General features: G+C 36.8%; 2 protein-coding genes and 1 long non-coding RNA gene across 8 annotated transcripts in view; 1 reads left to right on the top strand and 2 right to left on the bottom strand.

Moving 5' to 3' along the window:
* The window catches only part of LOC146463086 (uncharacterized), a 340,798-nt gene that overhangs the window by 307,042 nt on the left and 12,675 nt on the right, over positions 1-21,081 (top strand). The gene's annotated exons all lie outside the window — the stretch shown is intronic.
* Positions 1-21,081, bottom strand: part of LOC146463094 (uncharacterized) — a 217,952-nt gene that overhangs the window by 196,468 nt on the left and 403 nt on the right. For all 5 annotated transcript variants that reach the window (XM_085084850.1, XM_085084854.1, XM_085084852.1 and 2 more), the window contains exons 2-6: positions 19,616-19,677; positions 18,749-18,810; positions 18,422-18,485; positions 16,824-16,867; positions 16,624-16,672 (exon numbers count right to left, since the gene is read on the bottom strand). In XM_085084850.1, the coding sequence (XP_084940976.1) occupies positions 16,624-16,672; positions 16,824-16,867; positions 18,422-18,485; positions 18,749-18,810; positions 19,616-19,677 (281 nt within the window). The remainder of the gene's footprint in view (positions 1-16,623; positions 16,673-16,823; positions 16,868-18,421; positions 18,486-18,748; positions 18,811-19,615; positions 19,678-21,081) is intronic.
* LOC146463103 (uncharacterized) lies at positions 7,808-15,586 on the bottom strand. 2 transcript variants are annotated; one of them, XM_085084858.1, is made up of 14 exons: positions 15,465-15,586; positions 15,071-15,118; positions 14,810-14,841; positions 14,398-14,443; positions 12,204-12,250; positions 12,032-12,080; positions 11,695-11,730; positions 11,246-11,268; positions 11,111-11,153; positions 10,327-10,358; positions 9,708-9,753; positions 9,170-9,198; positions 8,757-8,799; positions 7,808-8,072 (listed from the first exon to the last, which is right to left on the bottom strand). In XM_085084858.1, exons 2-14 carry the CDS (start codon positions 15,086-15,088, stop codon positions 7,998-8,000), a joined length of 519 nt encoding a protein of 172 aa, XP_084940984.1. In that variant the 5' UTR covers positions 15,089-15,118; positions 15,465-15,586; the 3' UTR covers positions 7,808-7,997. The 2 variants fall into 2 exon arrangements, with proteins under 2 accessions (XP_084940984.1, XP_084940983.1); XM_085084857.1 differs by having other exon boundaries at positions 7,808-8,075.

The raw sequence follows: 21,081 nt of genomic DNA on the forward strand, positions 1-21,081 counted from the left end.
TTGCCTGAGCTGAGTCAAAAACTTTCCAGCAAACTCAGTTTTAGACTACTACACACATGCAACTGTGATCTTCTAAATTAGTGTATAGTCCGAAAGAATTTCACTAACAATATTTTCAAAACTAACCTTTATTCCAGAAGAAAATCCTGACCCCAAAATATTACAGCATGTAAGTCGCTTCACTGCGATTTGTAATCGATTACTCACCATTACCGGATTTCTGTCGGTGACATATTTCGACAAATATTTACTTCATTTTCACGTCACAACAAAGTTCTAGCTTTTTTGTCCTGGTTGAGATCACTCTCAACTGTCTTTGTCCAATTTTTTTATTGGGCAGTTTTCCTTTTCTGCGAAAATTTGCCTGTGTTTGTCCGCTACTCGCAAAAACAGTTTGCAAATCTTTGTTTACCAGTCACTCTGGCTGGACTGTAGACTCTGATCACGTGCGCCGGTCACACCACTTGATGACGTCAATCGTGCGTCTATTCTCTAATCACACACTCCTCTAGACCAATCAAAACGCGGGTTTTACACAGTTCATTGTATAAACACTAATAGCCCATTTTCAAGCTAATTATAACCGAGCAACTGGCTTCTTATGCTGATCTTTCGGTTATGGGGCTGGGTCGACTTTCGGTCATGTAGTTTGTTCATTTTGGTCATGTAGTTTGTTCATTTTGGCTGGTATACATGGGGTTTTTGTCTGATTATTGGGTTAGTCTCTCAGTGGCCCTATTGGTTTCGGCCTTATGTTCACTCCTCTTTCCTTCTGTCTGTCCCTTCCCATGTAAATCCGTATGGTTCAGTTATCTTCACTAGTGCTACTAGTGACATGATTTTGTACAAACAAATTAACTTTTTATATGGGCTTAATCCTAAAAGTTTCAAAGCAATATTAAAACATCAGAAGTTTCCCTTCATGTTTTAATATTAAAGCTGCAATGCTATAGAGAGAAACTTCATCTTTCTCCACCGATCTGGCACACAAATAACTCTATCTATCATGGACTCTTTTTCTCTCCTTCTCTCTCCCACACAGTTACCAAAGCCAGCACCCATTTATGCACCTCGACGGTGTGAGAGAGAAAATGACACAAATTCATCCCAGGTCGATACAACATAAAACTACAAGATAATCTATCAACGTAAAAATGTATAAATATATAAAAATTCTAATCCTAAACAATAATACTAAAACCTAAAGAAAACTTGACCTGCTTTTATAAATGTCGTGTCTTAACTTACCTACTTAATCGACATTGAGTAGTTGCTTAATGAAGTATTGATTCAGCCTGCCTAGAGATGGGCGGTAGGACCGCTACAGCTACAATGCAGTGATGAGCTTTGAACCACTGCATCCCTCTGATGCTCTGATTGAAACTCCAACATACTCGCCACTGTAAGCACCTAACGGGATCTTCATGTAGCACACACCATTGATAATAGCTCAATTGCACACACGTGGTTTCTTGTTATTGCCCTGTAAAATTACCCACAACCCTGTCGCCTTCCCTTCCCAAGGCTCTCAGGAACTCAAAAAAGTATAGTAAAACAAAACAAACAAAAAACAAATCGGTGGAAGACCTCTTACGATCGGGTGTACAGTGAAGAGACGAAAAGTAACACAGTCAATAGTTCTTTATTCAATGAAACCTTCCAGAAACTCTTCCTATTGATTGTCTAATAACGCACTGAACAAATATTTCGAGCCAGTAGTTTGGGATCGTACTGTTCATGAGATTCAGCAACTTTAAGGTTCAAAGTTTACTTGTACCAAGAAAAGACAGTCACTTTACAGTTGATTCCATCAAAAGGAACATCATTTACAACACTTGTTAAAAACTTACATCACAAAGTATTAAAAAAAAACTACATTAATTATCAGGGTGAACCAAATCTCGATTGCTTTTAACCGTTTATTTTTTTGGTTATTACTTTTATCTTTGCAAGCATGCATTACATTGCGTGCAGTCCAATGGGTTGAACACCCCTTGTCGCTGCAGTCCTCTTATAGAGCTCCTTAACAGCTTTCCTAAACTCTTGCATTCTTATGGCATATATCAATGGATTGACTATAGAATTGGCATAATATAACAACACTAACGTTTCGTGTATGTGAACGACTGCTGCATTAGACTTTTGACTGAATATGTGATCACCAATTCCCATCCAAATAGAAAAGGGCAGAATGGTCAGGATAGAGACCACGGTAACTATGCTTAAGGTTACTGACAATTTCCTTTCTGACGCAACTGCACTAAAATGATGCGGAGGAGGGTTACTTCTGACTTTTATGGTAATAATAACATTGGAAACAGTTATAATAAGAAGGGTAAGGAAAGTGTAACATGCAATCGCATACAGAGCTAACTCACCTAACGCGAACTCTTTAAGAACAGACATCATGAATGCCAGAAGCAAAGTTATCATCCAGCTGCCAATGATAACTTTGAAGTAAAGCCATTTCTCAATTAAGCAGTGCCTAAAGGGGAAAATTGTGGCGTGTAACCGCTCCAAAGAAATTAACGAGAGATTGGCTTGAGAAGCTAGGGGAAATATGAAGTTCGAGGTTAAAATGATGAATTCTTTCCAGTTGAAACCGTTTCTGTCATCGAAATCTGGGACGAATATTTCCAATGGTCCCGTCACAGCTCCCACCAGTAAATCAGCCACAGTCAGGTTTATTATCAGATACGTAGTGCGCTTGCGTAAGTGGCGATTTCTTGCAAAGGCGACCACAGTGAAAACGTTGATTTTAGCTATCACAATAAATTCAATGAGTAAAACCTTTTTCCACGCATTTTCCAGCTTTTCTAAAGAAGGATCTCCAGTAGCGTTGCCAACCATACTTCAATAAAACTTAAACGTTCCTTCTCCTCATGTTAATTCGTTGTAAGCTATGGATAACAACAAAGTAAAGAAAAATATGTTCAGCCGTTTCTTACAGGAGGACTCTTAGAGTTTTATTTTATTTCCTAGACTATACCTTTCTAAATATAATATTTCAATGATTCATTCGTTTTCGGTGTGGTTGTTTCGCAGTTGTTTTGAGTGACATGAGTTACGCCAGTGTCCAGATATGGTCATAGCAATGCCTTTAACAGGTAAGTTAAAAACCATGAATGTTTGTCAAATGAGCCGGGCATAAAATCTTCAACCTGAAATATGAAAGACAAAGTTTTTGAAGGGTGGTTTTTCTTTTGGTATTTTGCCAATGATGGTTTGGCTGTAAGAATAAAATTGACTTAACTTATTAAATTCACTACCTTATTGAACGGTAGCTCCTCTAAAATATTAACAATAAATTTACTTCCTGCGTCTAATTTCCAAAATGTTTCCTAAAAGTGTTTGATCGCATTGTCATCAATCGTAAATCGTCGCTGCATTTTCTATTTCGCCGGATCTTCATTTACAGAAATCTTGATAGCGGCATAAAAATTCGCAGTGAACTTCAATAAAATAATGATTTCATGCCTTGTTTTCATAAAGATGTCGGTTCTTCAGCCGAACAGTCCAACAAATATTCTCTAGGAAAAGACAGTTGCTTAAAGTCTCAAACTCTACCCAAACTTGTCAATTTTGCTGTGGCAAAGTGTTTATATCTTGTTTCGTCTACGTTGTTTGCAATTTTGCCCTATAAGTCGATCAACGCCAAACTTTGTTCAAAACTGCTTTAGTTGAAGCTTGTTCTTGTCATCGTAAAGATCTACGAATGCGGTGAATTCTTGTTTTGATAAAATGATAATTGTCCACATGAAGTTCTTAGGTGTATGTAGATTAATTTCGATCAAGCATGACAACGTATATTAAAACGATGTTATTTTTTTGCTAAAAAATCAGCTGTACCCATATGGCATGAGATGAAAGCAATAATTTGATTGGTTGTCTAATTTCTTTAGTTGTCTTTATCCTTCTTCAATTTGCAAGTTTTAATAGCGAGGACATCCAAGTTCGTGCAAATCCTCGCTCACTAGATATTTGGCGTAGGAAATTGGTTCTTTTCTCTGAACTAGACGACGATGTTAATTAACAGTAAACAGATAGAAATACGAATAACTAAACAGGAAGTGTGCCAGATATACAGACTTCTTTGTAACGAAATTTTTCTGAGCAGTATTTTTTTTAAAGATAACTTGCTTGAATTAACTGGAAAACTACCAAACGTTTCCCAAAATGTATCTTAAGTATAAACAAGGAACAACTGAGAATGGCAGGTGCATAACTAAGGTTCGTTAAAAATTGAGCTCAAATTAAACCGTACGGTTTCCTTTTTTAAACTATTTTGTCATTTAACCATCTGCATTAATAAAGAGGAGCATCGCCTCATAATTTGTTTTAGCCTTGTAGTTGTCTTACCTGCGGCAGAACAAGTGCTTTAACTAATGAGATAAACGATTGCTTTTCTATAAAAAACAATATTCTTCCCTTCCTTAAAATTTGTACTAAATGATACAGCCCTTCACGTCACCCTGTAGTTAGCGACCGACCATTACAGGGAACGTCATGTTGTTCAGAAGGAAGATAGTTCTTTCTTTCAAAATCATGACGTGTGGAATACTACATCTTTCTTTATATTTCATTATTTGAGTAAAACCGTCACTTTTTATTCGACAAGTGTTTGAATTCATCGCTATTTATTCACGATATTTATATATAACTCGCTGCTCAACACTGACGCTGCCTTCAGTACATCACCTTTCTTACTAACACTGATCTTCGTGGACTGAAACTTTACTGGAATGTTAACAGAGAAGCACAAAATAATAATGTTATGCCAGGTTTGTTTAAATGTTTCAGCCTTGCAACAGCCCCACTGCATATTCACCTGGAAACGGCGCTCACAACAAACTTAATTGGAGTTTATTAAACCATCTGCAAACCCTACCCTTAAAAAGCCGCGTGATATATTTCTCAAACCATTTTTTCAGTTGATTGGGCTATAATAAAGTATTGCTACTCACCTCGTTTCTTGACAACGTGAATAATGCCAACTTGGCTCCAAAACTGCCTTTAACTGGCGAGACTGAATCTTGCTACGAACATGCGGCTCATTTGCATCAAATTAGTTCTTCTTTCGATCAATTTTAGTAGACATGCAAATTTTCATTTGGATTGGGTATGTTTTGTTGTCTGTTGGGTTTTTTTTTTCTTAACCCAGTCTAATCTCTTACAGCGTGCGTGGAGACGTCCAACGTGTCCTTTCCTTGAAGTGGCATTGTTAATAGTGTTTCAGTATCCTTCTATCCCTGTAGGATGAGGGATTAGGCTCTAATTGGTTGCTTTGCACCTGCGCATTGTTAGTGAACGAACGAGCGGACGGACAAACGTCCGTCGAATTTACGGAGAAATTGCGCAAAGATTAAGTCTAAAATGCAATAAAATTACAATGCAAAATCCAACAAGAGGATAAATAATACAATACAAGTTATACTTAAACTTGTAAGAAGGAAAACTAAAATAATTATTCCTTTTAACGTAAAGGTAAAGCCAGAAGAATCATTTCTGATTGGTTATTGTCACGAAATACTCGAGATAATTTATGCGACATAATTTCTTAGGGTTTTTCATTGACAGACATTTTCTTATTTCTCTCTTTCTGTTTTAGTTACTTCAGCGGTTCCTCTTACAGTATCACCACGAACCACTGAAGCTGCACCAAACGCTGACTACTGTCCAGTATAAACCAGTTAAGATCAAGTTTGTTGACCACTTTTGAATCTCGGTGAGAAATAAATAAAAAAAAAAAACATCTAAAACAGGAAATTAAAAAAAAAAACGTCTAAAACAGGAAATTCCGGTATAAAAGGGGCCTGGCCTGGGCATTTTCACCTTCTTTTGTCAATCAATTATCAGAGCGTAAACAACTGACAAACAACATGCGTCTTTTTCTACGGCCCTTAACTCGGATACAATTGGCTTAGTTTTCAGAGTAAACGCGGTTAAAGAAATTAGAACTTAATCTCTTATATTGTTGTGGTGATAATATGAAATTTTGGGGCCTTTTTGTTTTTTTCAGAGGACGCTTGAGTCAACAACTTGCCACGACTGAACGGCGTCTAAATTTAGCTCTCACGCCCTTAAAGGTGTCCAATGAAGGAGTGGCGTGCCCTTTTATTGCGGAACGTCTTGTTTAAAACGTTATTTCCTTCCAATTTTACTGTTATCGACGTAGCTTTGATAGTCTACACAAGAAACCCTATCAACTCAGAAATTAAAAAAAAACTCTTATCTCATTTTGTGGGAGGTATTTTCAAAGAATCAGTTTTCATTATTTGCTCACATGAATCGATACCGCTTTTTATGTTAGTCTTATAAGATGTTTCTTACTGCAGAATTAAAAGCTGATTAGAACAACTGGTCGACTTACGGCAGGACCCAGGAACGGCTTTCTTAAGGGAATCACAGTTTAATTTCTTGGAGATAGACGTTCATAATAACGGAACATCACAGTCCGCTTTCAAATGCCATAACATAGAAAGCATAGTTTGACATTTAATTACTATAACAGAAGTGCAAGAGAAATTGATAGAAATATAGCTGTATATCTATTCATATGATTGTGATGATGCATAGATTGGGTATGTATGAAATAAAGAATACATAGAAATAAAAGCCTTGTCTACGCAGACTACTGAAGCAGTTGCCAATTAAGCCTCGAAAACCTATATATTCATGCCTCAACGAAATCGTAATTTTCGCTTCAATCTGACCTGTCCATACAAACGTTCTCTTATATTCTTCCATTTTTATTCCTGTGCATAAATTTTATTTAACGTCGAGGTTGTCTTAAAAGTTTTCGTACCAAGTTTTTCGTATGAGAAATCCAACAAAATCATCTCAATTCTTTACTCCAAATTTTCTTTTTGGATACCAAGAGCACTTGCTAAGTTCTGTTTTCCCCGCTTATTTTTAAACCGCGTAAAAAAAAAAAAACTGTTTTAGTTGGCACCACCCATAGGAACCCGGTAATCCCGAGATGCGCAGAATGTATGCGCAGTAACAAACGTAGACACCTTCCTATTTGGTAACCGTCAATGTCCTTGGGCAACTGAAGGAAATCATTTGGTTGCCATACTGGTTTTGCAGATATTTTACTCAACGCTGGTTAATTGAGTTTCAAGACTGGGTTTTCGAACAGAGACTGAACAACATTTAAAAGTTACATATAGCAGCTGATAGAACTTTGACGTAAAGTAAAGGAAGTAAAGCTGCGCACAGATAAACAGACGAAGAACCTTAATAACGTTTGCACGGGAACCCAAAGGCATTGTTTGATGTAATGATACGAAGCACAAAAACGTCATAGCCGCTAGTGAGCCGGACATTATCCTGCTTGTACAGAGAACTAACCGCTGGTATACAGGGGAATTAAGACTCGCCTCAGCTCTGCTCGCAGGAAGTGATTTCTTCCACTTTGTTTCTCTTGATTCTACATGGAAATCACGCAGGTCAATGATCTAAAATTGGACCTTGCGTTATTTTATAAGCGTCATGGTCTGCGCACCAGGCACTTCCTGACCCCCTCCCCATTCTCCCAACCCATCTTTCTTACCAGCAAGTTTAATTCCTGCGTTGTGTGGACCTCTGCATTCAAAAGTTTTCCATCTTTCTGGACTGAACAGACCGTGAGCCCTCCCTCTTCTCCCGCTGTCCAAACCCCTCCCCGCCTCTTTTTTCCCTCGCCCTGCCACATATTCCTCCCGAAACGTAGACAACCTGTCTCAGTTCTACAAAGCACTAAAGGTTCAGTTCCGAACAAGACCGACTTTCAATTTTTGCGAAAGGTTAAATATCGAAATTCAGCTCAAACTGTCAAAACGAATATTTATTCATTCTTCTGAACTCATAAGAAAACGAGCGTACTTTTTTACTTTAGTTCGTTAAAACAAGAATACAAATTGTTCACGTCAGTTTCATGTAGAAAAAAAAATACACGGTATTCAATTTACAAAACAGCACATTATTTACACTCTGATATAAAACAAAGTCCATCTTTAACCGTGACGTCGGCAGCACAACAGACTGCATAGCAGTCTGATAACTCTTCTGGATTTCTTTTTTGCTGGAAACTGCTGAGGAGATAGCATGTCATTAATTCATACATCTTAATACAAGAAAACTACCCTAATTTCAATTTATTTACTCCATTTACAGACGCCCATGTGCAGACTACCGCACATTTATGGGCAAGCGATATTATATATTACGAGTTTCTATAGTAATTGACTTTCTTGTTATCGTTTGGCCTCTATCTCAAGGGTGGGAGAGTATCAATGCAGATCCTATACAGGGTAGTGTGGGGACAGTTTAGGCTCACAGTGGGAGAGTGGTGTGGAAGATAGTTGTTGCTAAGAAGACTGGTGTGAATCTAAAGTCCCGTCCATACGAATGAATTGATTGACCGCTTAGTGTCGCCGTTTCTCTATTCCTCAGTTTTTTCATTCCGAATTCAACAATCTCATTCATATTTCGTCCACAAAGTTTTCTTCCTCTTCACACGAAAAACAGCTGAGGAATAGAGAAATAGCCAGACTAGCGTTTCTGTATTTACGTCACAGTCCTACTATCTCCAGTCTCACGGAAGTTAAATTTGACACCTTTATACGCCACACGCGTGGAAAAAAGTTGATAAGGAATTCTTTTTCGAAGTTCATACGGGAACAATATGATGATTTGATCAAGAAAAGAAACAAATTTTCATTCGTATACACTTCCAAATATTCCCGAGGTATGATTGTATTCCCAATACTTACTTCCTGCAGTGGTTCAAGAACTCTTTTAAGTTCTGTCAATTCCCTGGAAGAAAGAAAACAGAAAAACGATGTTACTCATCGTTTCGACAAGACCATTTTAAACTAATATTAAAAATCCCTCTTTTTTTCTCTTGCGAGTGTTAATCCTCACTTCTATATTACAATATTTATTATGCATTGAGAATTGCAGTGTAATCCAACCCGAACTAATCACAAACTGAAATCCAATTTTGAAAGTGTCTGGCCCTTATCATTCCTTCCAGGGAGCTGGTGGAACTTCATAAAGCGCAACAAGTTTTGCTTAGTTACGCCAGCTCTCTCACTTCGCTACAGTCACTCCAGCTCTAAAAATGATCGTTGTGGCATTGATGCAATAGTTTAGCTAGCTAGATCTTCTACTTTGTTGAACTTACCTATCTTTGGTTGAGATTTCCTTCACAGCCTGAAAAGAAAATAGCAGTTACACAAATAACCTTGACAAGCTAGGATTACTGATCCTAAATCAAAAATGTACTTTTCATAATGACTCGCAAGGGACCTTTTCAAATCAGGGTTAATACGGCTTTATACCTGTCTCGCTAAGCCATCGAATAAGGGCTTACAAAAATTAATGCCCTGGTATTTTGTGTTTGTTTCAGGTATCTCATTGAACGATTCGTGTGAAATAACTATAGAATAAATGACCTTTGCCACGCCTTCCCAGTACTCACTGAATTTCTTATTTTGAGTCAAAATCTGAAAATTCAAAACAACAACGAGGTTTGTTGAAGTAATATTTCTTTCTTTCTTTCTTTCTTTCTTTCTTTCTTTCTTTCTTTCTTTCTTTCTTTCTTTCTTTCTTTCTTTCTTTCTTTCTTTCTTTCTTTCTTTCTTTCTTTCTTTCTTTCTTTCTTTCTTTCTTTCTTTCTTTCTTTCTTTCTTTCTTTCTTTCTTTCTTTCTTTCTTTCTCACCTGTTGTCGCCAAACTGAGAACTCCTCAGCCTTTCTTGTGCCCTGCCTAAATTGAAATAATAATAATTATGGTATAAGTGTATCAATTATTTGCTTTCCATAGAGTCGCGTCCTTAATTAAAATTCATTTTCAGTTTGTGCAGGGATGTTTAAAGGGGCAGTATCATGAGCGATATCATCAGTTTTGGGCAAAAGTTCACCAAATTTGGACTTTGAACACTGTGTTAATTAATTTCTGATTCGCTAATTTAAAGAAATATTAATAGTGATTCTACTGAGATGAAAGGTTGAACCATAATATAGTACAACCGATTTTTAGTGCGTTACGGCAGCGAAAATTGAAAACGTCGGCCCGACGTTTTCAAATTTGAACCCATTTTTTTGGTCATCTTCCGGTGAAAATATTCGTGGATAGTTTCTTTGCATCCTGATAGTCTTTTAAAGGAATTTTGATCATTATATCTTGGCTGTTATTAACCGAATAACGCCGAATAACGTCTTTTCGATTTTCAATGTGTTACTAAAAATAGCGTGATACTGTCCCTTTAAAATAACCCCGAAATTGTGATTAAAACAAAACCAAGCTAATGGGTTTGAAGCATGAAAAGATCGTTTTCACCTGATAAGTTCATCTATTTCCAGAGAAAGTGACTGCGGAAATAAAAACAAGCAAACAAATAATTTACGAGAAGAATACTTTTCACTCATCATGGCCTCCTGCTAGAATCAAAAGTCTTTACCATCTTCTTTGAGAATAGCCGTTCGTGAATCACAGACGGGCTGGTGATTTTAGATTGGATAGCAAGAGAATACCTAAGTAGCAGGGCCATGATTCATCTTTCGGTTGCTGTTGTGGCAAAGCAACTATGTGCTTTTTAGCACGGGTTTTATATCAAGCAATAGAAAATTTTAAATACCACTCATAACTTTGTACCGCCTCGCGCCGTTAAAGCCAGATTCCATTTTGGCTCGGAGCTGATTAATCACTATTTGGTACTTCGTTGTTTTTAATATTATTCTTAGCAAATTTATCAAATATTTCCAGAAATCCGTCTACAATGGTTCATTGTATCCACTAGTTTAATCCATTTTCCCGGACATCACATTCCTACATTCCTGAAATCCCGTACCTATCCATTTTGTTTTGCTCAATCCAGACAAAGCTATGCCCCATCTGATCCTGGATTCCATTCTTCGTCGACGCGTTATCGAAGACTAACTACTAAAGTTGACGTCACATTTCGAACCCCTGTCTGTAACGCAGCTCGCTTCCTGTATTGACAGCGTTAAGGCTTGGAAACTAGGCTAAACCTATCCACGAATAAACCTTAAACAAGAAAATGCTGCATTTTCCCTACTCCTAGCGACGTGATCAAAACAAGAAGCTTTCATAGTTTCAATACCTTAGGCATGTTCTCCATTTTGTTGAGCATTCTTGCCATCTCACTATAATAACAAACACAAGTATTTAAGCATACCTTACATTTACACGAAAAGAACGAAAGAGGATTTTAAAATTTCGCCAATCTGCCACTTACCTTTCCATGTTTGCTTTTAATACCTACAAGATGTAGAAAAAATAAGTCAGTTTGACTAATTGTTTTAGCCATGTAACAAAGATTTCATGCGGGCTTCTCTTTGACAGTTGTATGTAACAGAAAAAAAATGTTTTCCGCGTTTATAGTCTGTGTAGTTTTCCATCAAAACAGGTCCCTCGATTTTTAGGGTGGTTGTTGGTTTTAGTATCAAGAAAATGACATGAAAAAAAGGTACAAGATTTTTTTACCAATTATTTTTTGTTGTTTTTGTTTACTTCTTTGTATGTCTGTTTGTGTTTTGTTCTTCTTTTAATCTACCGGATTCAAAACTTCGTTATCGCAGAAATACGGAACTGATATTTCTTTACTTTGAGGTCTAGAAGTTTTCTTATTTTTTATGCATTTACGCAGCGGTTTATTCAACATCTAGCGTAGCCATAGTAAGGTACCTCCACTCTCCTGTTCTCTTCATCCAAGGCCGCAGTCTAAAAAAAATTAAACAGGAAAGCACTTAAAACAGTGAAGGCGAAACTTTTGTTCCCCGAAGAACTTTAACCAGAACATTAACTGTCTGCAACACAATACGTGAAAACATTTTCCTACTCCAACGTTTGTATTTTGTTTAAATCGTCATACTTGGTGTTCTCAACATCACTGATCTTAACACATTTATACTTTTCTTTCTACGCGATATCTCAGTCCTAAGGTTTAGAACGATTGTGGTATCTCGTGTGGTCCGCAACCGAATAGTAAAATAATTACAATTAAAGTTAAAAGGAGACTTACAAACTGTTCATTCTCTTTTTGAAGCTCGCTGTTCCTATCCAATTGTTCCCTAAACAGAAAACAAATCAAGCTTATTCGCCCATAAACTTTAGGATCACTGGCAGTCAAAGGAGCATAAGGCCAACGCAATCGTTTGGTCAGATAAAAAAACATTTAAAAAAAATCTACTCACTTTTTCATCTCTTCGTGATGATCAAGTGCTTCTTGCACTTTAGAGACCTATTAGAGGAAATGTTATGATAGGAAACCAGTCATTAGAACGATCAATCAATCAATCAATCAATCAATCAATCAATCAATCAATCAATCAATCAATTAATCAATCAATCAATCAATCAATCAATCAATCAATCAAGCAGTCAATCAATCAAGCAACCTATCAGTCGATATATCAATCAATCAAACAGCCAATCAATCAAGCAACCTATTAATCAATCAATCAATCAAGCAAGCAACCTATCATTCATTCATTCATTTATCCATTCATTCACTCATTCATTCATTCATTCATTCATTCATTCATTCATTCATTTATTTATCCATTCAATTAATCAATCAAGCAATCAGGCAACCTATCAATCAATCAATCAATCAATCAATCAATCAATCAAGCAGTTAATCAATCAAGAAGTCAATTAATCAAGCAATCAATCAGTCAATCAATCAGCCATCCAAGCAATCAATCAACCAATCAAGCAACCTATCATTTATGTTTTCATTTATTCATTCAATTGAGCAATCAAGCAACCTACATGTATCAATTAATCAATCAATCAATCAGTCAGCTATCCAACTAGCCTGTTCCAGGCTCCTAGAGAGAAGCGCAAAGGAGAGTGCGAGGTGACGAAAACGAGGGGGGAATGGGGGAGAGAAAAGGAGGGAAGAAGAGGAGCCTGTAATTATTTTCTTAAACACCTCATGCAGGTATACCAGCTCCCGGTATACCTTCTGATTGGTCAGTTTTGACAGTTCACACTTCACACAAAAGATATCGCGAAAGAATCTGAAAGAGTCAAAATGGCGAGTGTGTCACACGCGCGTGGTTTTGATGAGTTTAATGCAGTTTTAGAGAATTATCTTCGAGATTTTCCGCAAGTTAAAGTACTCAGGTAGGAGCAAAAAGCTCTCGAAAGCGAGAGACAACAATGATAAGCTTTGAAAGACGAGGATCTGTTACACCTATATCCGTGATAAACAATCATCCTGCGGCAATTTAAATCTTCCCGCACCGATATACAATAGCATAAAGAAATATTAATCCACGGATCCTGTGTCTTCACAGATAAAATTTATTTAGCGCTACCTGAAATCTTGCAGTTAATCCGAGCTGATAAACTTTAACAAATGATCAAAAGGGAAGAATTTCTTATACAAAAGGAAAATCGCTTAAAGACATGCTTGTAAAAGCAAAACTGAAAAGGCTTTTATCAAAACAACGGACACACAGTGGGAGTCGTGCAGGTCTGTTAACCCCATTTTAACATTAAACGTGCCATAAATTCTGGCCAGGGTCTTCGCACAAGTGAGGCAAAAAAAAAAAAAAAAGCTGGAAAGCTCTTCGTTTCTTAAAAGCTTGCGAAGACACAACCAACCGAAGACACAACATCGGCCAACACTAGAGTCTCGTCGCTCGATAACGTCGCGTTAATAAGTTTCTTATTTCGAACGGCGTTGAACAAGGACACCCGGGGAACTTTCGTTCCAAGACACGCCAATTTTTTGGGCAAAATCTACAGGATTTTCAGGGTTAAAATCCCAAACCCGGAGAACCCTTCGGTGCCCGCGACATCGAAGCGATGTATGGACCGCGCGAACTCGAGAACTCGCGCGAGTAATCGAAACCCGTGACAATGAAAAGTTAGACATTTTGACATGTTGACACATTTTGGAAAAAGTGGGCGGCATGAGGTGTTTAAGAAAATGATTACAGGCTCCTCTTCTTTCCCTCTTTTTCTCTCCCCCAGCCCCCCTCGTTTTCGTCCCCTCGCCCTTTCCTTCGCGCGCGTCTCTAGGAGCCTGGAACAGGCTACTATCCAACCAATTAATCAATGATAGAAACAACCTATCAATCAATCAATCAATCAATCAATCAATCAACAAGCCAGTTTTAATATATCGACAGATAAGCATAACAGTGAGTGGATAACTTCAATAAAAACCATTTCCCTCTTTACGGTTAAATGTTACACGGAAATATGAACTTTATATAAGAGTTCAAGCGTCAAAGCTCCACATTCTCCAGCAAAAGGCGTCAACTTATTAACAGGCCTCTTGCATTTAAACGTAACTTTGCAATTTTGGAGATGTGGGTCACGTGACTTCTAAGTGCAAGGAACTTATTTCCGTTTTAGTTTGTATAAACCCACCAGCTCTTTGCAGCTCTTTTCTTCACTTTTCATTTGTTTCAGTTCACTGTACGGAAAAGAGGAAGAAAAATATGATCATAAAGTTTTAGGTAATGGCTGTTGACAAACTATTATTCAGGCAATCTTAACCAACATATAAAACGGGAGAAGAAAAAAAATAGAATCAATAAAGCGATTCCTGCAAGTGATGCAAGCTTCTAACAGTATTTACACCATCCACATTAATCCGTTTTCAAGGGTTCAACCTAAGGTCATTCCTAGTGCTCCTGGCAAGGTAACCATTTCGTCTTTTCTATTTGAATTTATTAACAAACCACAGTATGGCACGCCACGTTCTTTATTCACCCATAAGTAATACAAATCGAGAGATAAAATTAGCCAGAGAATATGACTTGCTGTTCAATATATTTACCTCTCCATCTGCTGCCTCGTTTCCAGCATGGTCTGTTGATCGAGTAAAATAGAAAACAAGAAAAAAGAAAGAAAAGCTTTGAGGGTGGGAAGTACTGGCTGAACGACTTCAGTAATGTAGTGAAAAGTCTATGTGGAGGGGTATCAATAACTTTGAAATTAACCTACAAGAGAAGACAACTTTTCTAACACAAACACAAGGAACAACTTTACTTTGAAGGAGAGGAAAGCGAAAGTGATCGGCTGAAATAATTAAACATACCTGGAAACTTTTCCTCATTTCATCCAAAGAGGCCTTTTGCTTTTCCCTCTATATCAAAACAACAACAACAAAAGATAAATAAACAATGTACCAATCTGCTTTATAATTGTTTTAAAATGACTTTCCTAAAACCCTTCACAGAAGACGTCTCTTTGTATATAAGTTTTGGATCATATTTTTTGCAATCCGTTTATATACTCTGTGTAAATGCTATTAGTCTTGATTCCAGTGTTTAATATTTTGGGTCAACATAATAACTAATCTGAACAACAACCGTTTGGTTTATTCTCAGAAGGCCTTCATGAACTAAATTTGTTTCAAGAAAAGTTGAATATGAAACTTAAACAAAGAAAATATAACAGTACAGTTTAGCGTAAATGACATCATCAGGTACCTCTTGCTTCTTTTCTTCTATTTTTTGGACCAAATTCTCAATATCCCTGCGGATAAACAGAAGTGCATACTTTAAGAAGGCGCTTTTTTAAAAAAAATATTAAACTGTCATGTAAAAATAAAACATTTCGAGAGGTTTGGAAAATTCGTTTTATTTTTGCTGCGATCATTCTGAAAGATACACTGAGTGAACGTGTAACACAAAGAAATAAACAAGTAACGAGAGAGCTTATGGTTCGGAGTAATAATGCCATAAATAAAATAATAAAAATAGAGATGAGTTTAATATGAAGTTCTTTTTTCAGTGTTGCTATACTTAATATAATATAAGCCACATAATATTTTTAGTGTGTGATTCTAAACATCAGAGCTAGAAAAAATAAAAAAAAAAGGTGCATACCTTTTGACTTCATTCTTTCTCCGAAATAAAGAAGAGGTTATTAGTATTAACCATATTATTTTCATTTTAAATTATTTCTTTGTGAAGTTTAATGCTCGGGCCCCACTAGCACTTGTGCTATAAAAACTGCTGAGGGTAAATAAACATTGTTACTATCTTTTTTAATCTGACATAATGATATGATGATGGTGATGATGATGATGATGATGATGACATGACAGCGATGACTTTATGATCAAGTGATCAGCCCTTGATCTTTCCTTTAAAGATGCACAATGCGATACAATTGCACTTTTACATTTTCATTGAAAAATAACCAACCATAACTGGTGTCTTCCCGTTATCTTCCTCTAACTCCTTCTTTATTGCAGGAAGACAATGAGATAAAAAGCTATATATTTTTCATTTAGTTCATTGTCGTTCTGACTCAACTAGGACTTATTAGTGATGGAGTAAGTTCTAGTAGAAGAAAGATCCTCGCAATTACCATGCAACGTAAGCAGTTGCAAAAAGAAAGCCTGAAAAAATTCAGGCTTGAACGGGATTTGAGCCCGTGACCTCAGCGATGCCGCTGCAGTGTATGGGTTCGAATCCCGTTCAAGACTGCTTTTTTTTTTTTCATCATTTACTTTGTCTGTAATGGTGATGGTCGTGATAAAGAGAGGAGTAATTTTGTATCGTTTTAAATCAATCGAGAGTTTGCTCGTTAGAAAGGCAAAAGAGGGCTTTCAGTTCTGTTGTTAACATTTAGGGAAATTACCTCTTCTTCATCAATATTGTTTCCTTCGTCTGTCAGCTCCTGAAGTGTCCTAGAAAGAAACACAAAGTAATACAATAACACTTAACATTTTTTTTTCAAATAAAAGTAACACACCATAGCTAATCTCCTTCTGTTATCTCTCTCTAAGTTATCAGGTCGCATTTTTTTTGTTTTGTTATATTGTTTCAGTGAACACTCACCCTTGGAAGTCGATGTTTCTTTCTCTTATCATTTTTAAATCACCCTGTTGACAGATGATGGATAGATGCAGTTATAAACAAGAGCCCTGAACTGAACATGTTTGGAGTACATTCCTGAAAGGTTCACATTTCCTTTCCTTGCTAATTCCATCCTTCATCAACTCACTTACAGTGTTTATCATCCCACCCCAACACCCCCCTCCTCTACGCCAATTTTAACCCTGTTCTTATTCCTAATCTCCTGAGTCCGTTTATACCTCGCTATCCCACAACCTTTGTCTCATTGTCTCTTTTCTTTTTGTTCTCAACCGTAATCTCCATTTGTTCTTTTCATATGATTGCTAATCTAGATCTCCTGATTCCCTTCTTTGTTTCTGTTCCATAATCTCGTCCTCCTTCTCACAATGATGGACTCCCGTCACTTACTACTATCTCTATTTAATTGGCCCTACTCTATGTACTTTTTTCCCTGTGAACATAATATCCCACTGTTCCCCTTATTCTTCGGCGGTTTAAATGTTTTATCCCCCTGTTCCCAACACTATCCACAGTGACAATTCAGAACCGTTACAGGGTAGTGTGGGGACAGTTCAGGCTTACTGTGGGAGGGTGGTGTCGAAGCTGGTTGTTTCTTTAAAAAAACTAAGAGGACCACTGTGAATCTAAGGACAGGTCCGTCCATACGAATGAATTGCTGTTTGAATAACCCATGCCTCAGGCAGACACTGAGAGCCTATCTCAGCATTAACGGTACCCGACTGTGGACACTATGCAATCTCTAGTATTGTTTACCTTGAAAATTTCGTGGCCAATTAGGCCACATATGATACTTATTTAATGTAAGTTCATGTCTTCGTCCAGGTTTCGATTCCGCTCGACGGCAAAAAAGTTTCCAAACGGTCGAGATTCTTCTGCCTCTTGGATTCTATACACCTAAAATCACAAGGCTGGTGATTTTAGATTGGACAGTGAGAGAATATCTTTGTTGTAAAGTCATGATTCATCTCCTGTTTCCCTTTGTGGCAAAGCAACAGGTGTGGTTTTAAGCAAAGCGTTTACACCAAGCAAAACGAGTTTAAGACCAACTTTTTAAGGCCGGATTCCACTTTGTCGTGGCGCAGATTAATCACTAAGCCTGGTTTCCAGTCTTCGCTGACGTATTATCGAAGATGCTATTAAAGTTGATGTTATTGTTCGAACTCATGAATTTTATAATTTCGCCAATCTCCCATTTACCTTTCCATTTGCCCTTTCAGTTCCTACCATAGGAACTAAAGGCACAGATGGAAAGGTATTTGACAGCATGTGACAGTACGTAGAAACAGTAACACATAGATCATCGTACCCCCTTTCCCTGTTCCTTTGTTTATCCCTCCGTTCTTCCTCTCCCCCCTGTACCCACCTTTGTCCCTTAATTACCCCTACTTTTCTTGTTTTTAACGTTCCCTCTCCAGTTTGCTTTTTCACCCATTTGCCAACTCCTAATTTCATCATTTTCCCCATTTTACCCAGTTCACACTATTCTACCAGCCCCCATTGTTTGTATATTATTTTTTTAAGAGGAAAAATCAAGCTACTTATTTCTCTAAATTACAAACCTGGGCCTTCTCTTTTGCAACCTGAATATTTTTCTTGGCTGCAGTCAACCGCTTGAACTGCATACTGCAACGAATTTAAAAGTAATAAGGAGATTTAATGGCAGTTACTTTCCTATTCTGTTCTTCTAGTTAGCAAGAACTCGTAGGAAGAAATAATTTTATTTCTGCTATCGCCTCTTTGAAGAGATTTTAACAATACAGACCCTTAGTGAAGGAAAAGAGGCTTTATTTCCGTTGGCTGTATGTGGTCTGTCCGATGGATATGTATAAAAATCCAATTGTAAAATATTTTAATTAAAATAACTGTTTAAAACAACAACCGCTTACTCCGTTTCCCTGGTTGCCACTTTCAAGTAATCTTCTCTAGACTTTAGTTTCTCTTTTAACCTCTAAAACAAAAAGGAAGAAAGAAGAAAAACGAATGAATGAACGAACGAACGAACGAATAAATGACTGACTGACTGACTGACTGACTGACTGACTGACTGACTGACTGACTGACTGAATGAATAACAATTCTATCGGCGATTTCATGAATAACAAAGGATACTTTTTGTCTGCGTGTTCTATGTTAGCTTCCGCTGTAATAATTATCAGTTTCGAAATATTTTTTAATAAATTCCATAAAAATATGGAAATCTGGACTTGCAACTCAGTAGTTAGTCTCCTAAATTTTACAAAGAATCATGAGCATGTCTTGATATTAAGTTTTTATCATTTCAGTATCGTTAGAATCTCTTTTAGCAGATCGCTCTCAAATTTTGTCCTGAAATATCCGCCTCTCTTAGAGCGGTTCAGTCTTATATTTTCTTATGAAATTCAATTCTCCTTCAAACATTTCAAATAGAATTTCCCTCAGGATCACAGGCATTGCTCTTACTAGTTAGATCTCTCTTGAATATCAAAATATACTTATTTCATTTTGTAACTGATGACAATTTAAAAATCGCCAAAAGCAAGAAAATAAGGTAAGTGCATTTTTTTTTTCATTTTGAAGAATTTTTCTTCGAATTGATGAGGAACTTTTGTCCGCATCTCTCATTTTTCCTTTTAATACATCACAGTGTATTACTTTATTTCAGTTGCTGATGACAATTTAAATTCTTCTTCGTTTCAAAGAAATTTTCATGGAAGTGGAAAGAATTTTTGTCTGCATTTGTTATATTTCTATTTAATATATCTTAATGTACTTACCTCATTTTCACGCTCCTGGTGATTCAACTTTTTCTCCATCTCGAAGAAATTATTTCTTCGATCTAAAATAAAAGCAGATTTTATTGCTTTTAGAGTCACCTTATCGACTCTTCCAATTTTTGTTCCTGATACTTAGCAAACCAAAGCTATTTAAGCCAGTTAATATCGGTCGGCCAGATATTACATCTTTTCTGGAATTTCCCCCAAAATGCCAATACTGGCATGCTTTTCTCACTCCCCCCCCCCCCTCCCCCCCATCTCCACAAGTTTTGTGCACAATTTGTGTTACTATAAATTGATTTTTATTTATTTTGAAAACTAAAATGTTGACAACTTATCAAGATTAAGTAAAACGTCGTACTTTTTTGCGCGACAAGCTGCCATCAGTTGTTATGAGAGACATTTGAAAAACATTCTTCTCAGAAACAAGGAATCAAGAACTCACAGACCAACTTAGTGTCGATGACAAGCTGAATTGTCAACGGGAATTGGAAAAGTAAGCGAGTCTGTAAAAATGAAAAGCATTAAGAAGCTATTTTGTGGCTTTTTATTGATTGATATATATTTTTTTCACTTAAGTAAGATTTGGCGCTTTGAACTTTATTGAGTTCGAAAACTCCGAGTAGATCTTCTTATATCACCGACTTAGGAAGATTTACTCAAAGTTTTCGAAATAACCAATGAAATGACTTTATATTTATTATTTCACTTAAAAGTTTGGGGGTTACCAGAAAGCACCGCTAACTTTTTGTTGACAATGGTACACAATGTACGCGCGCTAAACCACGCGTACAACTTAGTTGCACGCGTCAGATTACCAAACAAAAATTTCACAACAATTAAATAATAAAAAATATGTTAGTTTGTAAGAACCTGTTGCAGTTTAATGAAACATTAAAGTTAAATCGATACAAGAAACCACTTTCACGGAAGGACTGATATGTCAAGATAGATTTTCTTGTAAGGCTTGCGTCTCCGCGCGTGCAATGGTGAAAGATTTGAAAAGTGGCGAGAAAATGGCTGATGCGACAAGACGCGACTCGCATTGGGCCATTTTCATTGACCAGTCAGATTGGAGAACATGATCGATTTTACCAAATGTTTTCTCTGAAGCCAAACATCTGGGTACGAGATTACTGTTTTCATTCACTGCGTTGCTTTCATCAACATTTTCTGAAAACTCCGAGTAAATCTCCGTTGTGACGTCAATCTAAATGACATTTGGAATTCGATGCGCGCGACTCTTCTAAAGTTCCAAGCATTCTTGAAATGACGTAATGAAAGGTTTTTTAACAACTAGCGTAACCATAGCAGGCGTAAAAAATAAACAATTAATTACAACTAAACACTGTTTGCCCCTTTCCATAAATGTCGTCCACTCCATGAAATAAATGTCATTTTAAGTTCTTACATCCGTATTTATTTAAAACATATGGAAGTTATATAATGTACTGAATTTAATTTAA

This window comes from Pavona decussata, unplaced genomic scaffold (genome assembly GCF_977016875.1).
Source record: "Pavona decussata unplaced genomic scaffold, jaPavDecu1.1 SCAFFOLD_180, whole genome shotgun sequence".
Lineage (NCBI taxonomy): Eukaryota > Metazoa > Cnidaria > Anthozoa > Scleractinia > Agariciidae > Pavona > Pavona decussata.